The sequence below is a fragment of the Pteropus vampyrus genome, unplaced genomic scaffold (genome assembly GCF_000151845.1).
Source record: "Pteropus vampyrus isolate Shadow unplaced genomic scaffold, Pvam_2.0 Scaffold241, whole genome shotgun sequence".
Classification (NCBI taxonomy): domain Eukaryota; kingdom Metazoa; phylum Chordata; class Mammalia; order Chiroptera; family Pteropodidae; genus Pteropus; species Pteropus vampyrus.
The window spans coordinates 662,696-667,590 of NW_011889022.1; the positions used below are offsets into that span (position 1 = coordinate 662,696).

The 4,895-nt window shown below is 43.3% G+C and overlaps 1 protein-coding gene across 1 annotated transcript in view; it reads right to left on the minus strand.

Moving 5' to 3' along the window:
- Window positions 1-4,895, minus strand: part of POU2F1 (POU class 2 homeobox 1) — a 46,295-nt gene that overhangs the window by 12,600 nt on the left and 28,800 nt on the right. The window contains exon 9 of the mRNA XM_023519923.1: window positions 2,751-2,924. Coding sequence (XP_023375691.1) covers window positions 2,751-2,924 — 174 coding nt within the window. The remainder of the gene's footprint in view (window positions 1-2,750; window positions 2,925-4,895) is intronic.

Here is a 4,895-nt window from a genome sequence, read left to right on the forward strand (position 1 = left end):
CAGCCCCGACACCCGGGCACGGCCCCCACCGCCGCAGGAAGCTTCGCCGACGCTCTCAACGGACTCTCTCCAGAAAGGAAGTGGGCTGCCTCATGATTTCCTTCCAATCACAGTAACCCTGAAAAGTCGGGACCGTGAAATTGGGCACGAACGCCATCCATTACACTGCCACACAAATCTATGCATGGACGGACGCCACCTACGTTGATACCTGTACGCTCACTCGACACACGTCCACTAAGTGCCTACTGCATGTCACACCCTGGCGGACTCGCGCTTTGTGCGTCACGTGCATTCACGTCGTCGTCACTGTGTTCAGATGACACAGCTCTCTAGAAAACTGGGGCCAGCGACGTCTTCCAGTGCTCTGCACGTGAGACCTGCTGCTGCAGTTAGATGGTGAGAAACGTTTTCTCACACTGTAACCACATTCACCAAAAAATTCCCACACGCTTCTGCTATTTCTGTGAAAAGTAACAGCACTGACAAGTAGACAAAGCTGAAATTCCTGTTCGAAATCGCATCATGCTAAGAGTAAAATAAGAGCCATAAACAATGCCTTACGCTGGTGGCTCTGCCATCGACTAACCAACACCATGGCAGTAAACGGCAAATCCACCTGAGATTTACGATGCGATTCTAGTTCACATTTAAAGTATTTAATCGAATAGACAGCAACAGGTGCTCAGTTAATACACCAATTTTCGTTAACTTGATACTGATTTCACTGACTCGGTTAATTCGGTTTGATGTTTTGCAGCACCATCCTGGGCTCTCCCTCACAGAAGCGAGTGTTTGAGGCAGCTGACTCATACGCAATCTGAACTAGATTATAGCCCTTCGATATTTATTCAAAAGCAAAAAGAAAAGAGGAACAAAGATTGGGATTAGAAAATAACGAACGTGCCACATTAGATGAAAGTCTTCTACTTCCGCCTTCTAATTACATTTGACACCTACAGTAACCCTTTAATAAGCAATTAGCAGTTAGAAAATAACTAATGTTTAGAACAGCTAATTACATGTATATCTACTGAGAGAATAGGGATTTTTTTTTTGTTTTTTCAACTAATAACAAATGTTGTGTTTATATATAAAATAAATATAAAGCAACCTTTGAATAACTACAATTGAGGTAGATGATTTAAAAACCAATGATTTTCCCACCCTGCACCAATAGCATGTACTTGAATCCACAGTCGAGGTTTGTGAAATGTTGCCTCAAAGTCATTTTGAAAAATAAGGAGCAACAGTGCCAAGTAATAGGCTAAAACCATAAAGCAGAACGCCACACCACAGAGAAGCCCCTTTCTGTGAAAGAGAGAGCGAGCCGACGCGGGTAATATCTGGGTCAAATGCCACAGAAAGGCAGATCTCTGTTTGGGTAAAAGTTACAGACTTTAAAAGCCTTAACATTCCTGGCATATCGCTGAGGCAACGGTCTCCCAGGGAACCTGAGCGCAGGGCTGGCTGTGCAGGCCACGCCCCTCGCCCTCCCGGGAGCCCGTCAACCTGCTCCCTGCTCCGTAATCCCCGTCTGTCTCTCGCTTTCTTCTTAAGAACAAGCCAGGTCATTTCAAAAGTACCAAATCTTCCTGAACTATAATTTGTTTCTTTACCACTGGAACTCCTCACAAATATAAAACTGCATTTTCTCTAAAATTACATCTATTTAAGAAATCATTTTATGTTGCTCACATATAATCAGTTATTTTGAGTAAGAATAAACTACCGAAGGATTACAAAGAATAGAAGTCGGTTCTTAAAGTGACCCAGAACACAAGCAGGTGTCGCCGCTGGTTCCTGCTCTACGGGAGCAGGCGGTGCACGACGGTGCTCTCCACGCAAAATAGCTCGGACGGCAGTTACGCGGGGCGGGGACTTAAACTTCAAACAGTAATTACATCCCCTGGAAGAAAACATCAGGTTTTTCCTGATTCCACAGAAACGCCCAATCCAATCTACACTTCAGTCATTTTTTTTTTTTTCACCTAATGACCGCATTTCATGTTACATAAATTTCATTCGGTTTAATTTTTTTCCTGCTTTAGAAGTATTATTTCTGACAGGTTAATCGGAGAGAAAGTAAATCAACAGCAGTGCTTGGAACAAAAATGCTATGTGCCCAGACACCTTTTTTAAACCATTAAACTTACTCTACTTTAAAAACCCTGTTCAGTTACATTAAAAATATTTAGATTTTTCATCTTCGACAGATTCTCATTTGATTAATTAGCTTCAGTCTGGGCTTACTGTGTGTGCACACACACGTGTGTGTCTTCACACTGCCCCCGCCCCAACTCTTCCAAAAAACTATTTTAAACAAGTCTTTCAAACTTCTCCCCTTTTAGCTGCCACAAAAGGCCTTGTAATCCTTACTCTGTCAATCTTACAAATACAGCACTAAGATCTAGAACCAGATGTTCTTCCAATAACAAAGCTCTCAGGAGAACTGTATCATCCCCTAATATGAGCTTTTAAGTTCTCACCACTTATTGGAATAATTTTAATTTCCGAGGCCTGTGTTCTGAAAGGAATCTTAAAAGTTTTAACCTAACGTTAAATCATAAATTTGTAACCCCATATATACAATAGTCCAAACTTATAAATGCAGGAAATAGCTAAGAAAAAGTTCCCGTGTAAAATGAAAAAACCACCGAGCTAAGAAACATCTTGTTCTTTGGACGTGACGAGCAAACAGCTGGACCCAGCGAGCGGGGAGAGCTGAGAGAATGGTGGGTTCGCCCTACCTGAGTGAATCCGAGTTTGATCCGTCTCTGTTTGAAGGTCTTGGCAAACTGCTCCAGCTCCTCGAGGTCGCTGGGCTCCTCCAAGCTGGGGGTGTCGATTCGCTTTGGTGTGGACTGGCTCTGTGGGAGTGTCTGGATGGGGGTTGCTGCTATTGTGCGCGTTGGGGTTGCTGGCTGTTAAGGGAGCAGAAGGGTGAGAACGGACGCACAAAGACATCCTTAAGTTTACAACGGGCCCGCGCGGCGAGGAAAGCACCCAAGGGAACGGCCGTGTTCAGGGGCTGTGACGCGGTGCGCTGCCCGCAGCACAAAGCCGCGTGTGCGATCAGGATCGCCGCCACCGGCCAAGGGCGAGACGCGAGTCTGCGGAAGAAACCCCAGCGTGGACGAATGGGACTCGGGCACATGTGGGTTTCGTGAGCTGGGCTGGTATGGTGAGAACCAACACTATGGGCCGAACGCGTTCTTCCTGCCTCTTAATAGACTGGTCTTCATTTCCGGGAATCCAGTTCATAAACATACCACTTACTATAAGTTTCAAAGCAGCAAAGACCATGTCTGTCTGTCTGTCTGTCTGTCTGGTTTATCACTATCATAGCTCCAACTTGTAAGACAACAACAAAGTTATTAAAACTACTTTAAGGAGGAAAGAAAATCACTCACAGTTTAAATAACTTCATAGCTTACTTTCTGTGTACTTGTTCCAAGTTTTATACCACAGATTTCATTTTTTTCTTCATCCTGTTTTTAATGTTGCATTAAACTTACATAATCTCTAAATGTTTCTGACAAAGTTCTTTTCAATCTTTCGGTAACAAAGCATGCAGCCTACCGATCAGAGTAATTTTTATAACACGATTAAGATGTTGGAAGGAACCGTTAAGGCACGAAATCGAAGCAGAAAATTTATTTTTCACTGAGGTGTGACTGACGTACAAAACAGCTCCCCATGCCTAACGTATACATCTCTCTGAGTGTGAAGGGGAGCGTACACCAGTGAACACACCACCACCACCACTGCCCCAAACTTATCCGTTGCTTCTGGAGGCTTCTCCCTCCCCTCAGGCCTACATTTTAATGTTAGCTGTAATTATAGGACACATAACTTTACACTTTGCTTTCCTCACTTAACTTAAATTTTAACTTTTACTCCAATGGTGTTTTAGTCTTCATAATTATCTTTTCAAAGAATGACTGGGGAAATACTATTGCTGTTTATTTAACGATTTCTTCATTGGGTAGACACTATGTTTATATCGCGATGGGAAAAAAACTTTGGGCAGAGAGTTCTTTTTCCACCTTTGTATTTAGTTCTTTGAGGTAAATTCAGAAAGGACTTTCCGTAACTGGACAAAGGGTGCACCACGAACAATTGCGTGGCTTCTGATCCACGGCATAGTGTTGGTTCTCACCGTACCATGATCTGTTACCAGTTTTAAAATGTTTTGCTAATTCAGGGAGTAAATGGTACTTCACTATTGCCTTAATTTGCATTTCTCTTAGTACTCAGAGTCAACATTTTTCCATGTGTGATTATGTTTTTCCTTTGACTTGAATTAGATTTATATCCAAAACCATTCATATATGAATGATATCCTTCTTCTCATCCTTAGCCTTAAAGAACTCATCAAAAGTTACAGATTAAGCTTCTGTCTGTCGTATTAGTGCAAATATTTTCAGCAGTCTCTTTTCCTTTTCCTGTTCAGTGCACGAAAGCTTTAAATTATCACTGGGTGGGCCTTTCCCCCCTTCTGATATCTGCCGCTTCCGATCTGAGAGCGCTTTCATTTATTTTTAACTCAGATAAAAGCTCTTTTAATATTCTGCTAGCTTCTTCTATGTATCCTTAAATAATTACTGAAATCCATCTAAAATTTACTGGGGGACAGGAGAGTATAATCTTTCTTTTTTGGAAAGGAACATACTAAACTTCCCGATGACACACACACAAGCCCTGAGCAGCGCCCTCTGAGGAAGGCCAGCGGGGTGCTGCCCTGACCGTGTCGCAATTGCTCGGCGGCCCCGTCCTGTGATCGGTGACCGAGTAAGAGGTCACAGGCCACGACTACGATGAGCCTGTGGCTGTGAGTCTTCCTCTTGTAAGTGGGTCACGTACCCCTCTCTCGGACCTCGTCAGTGACACGC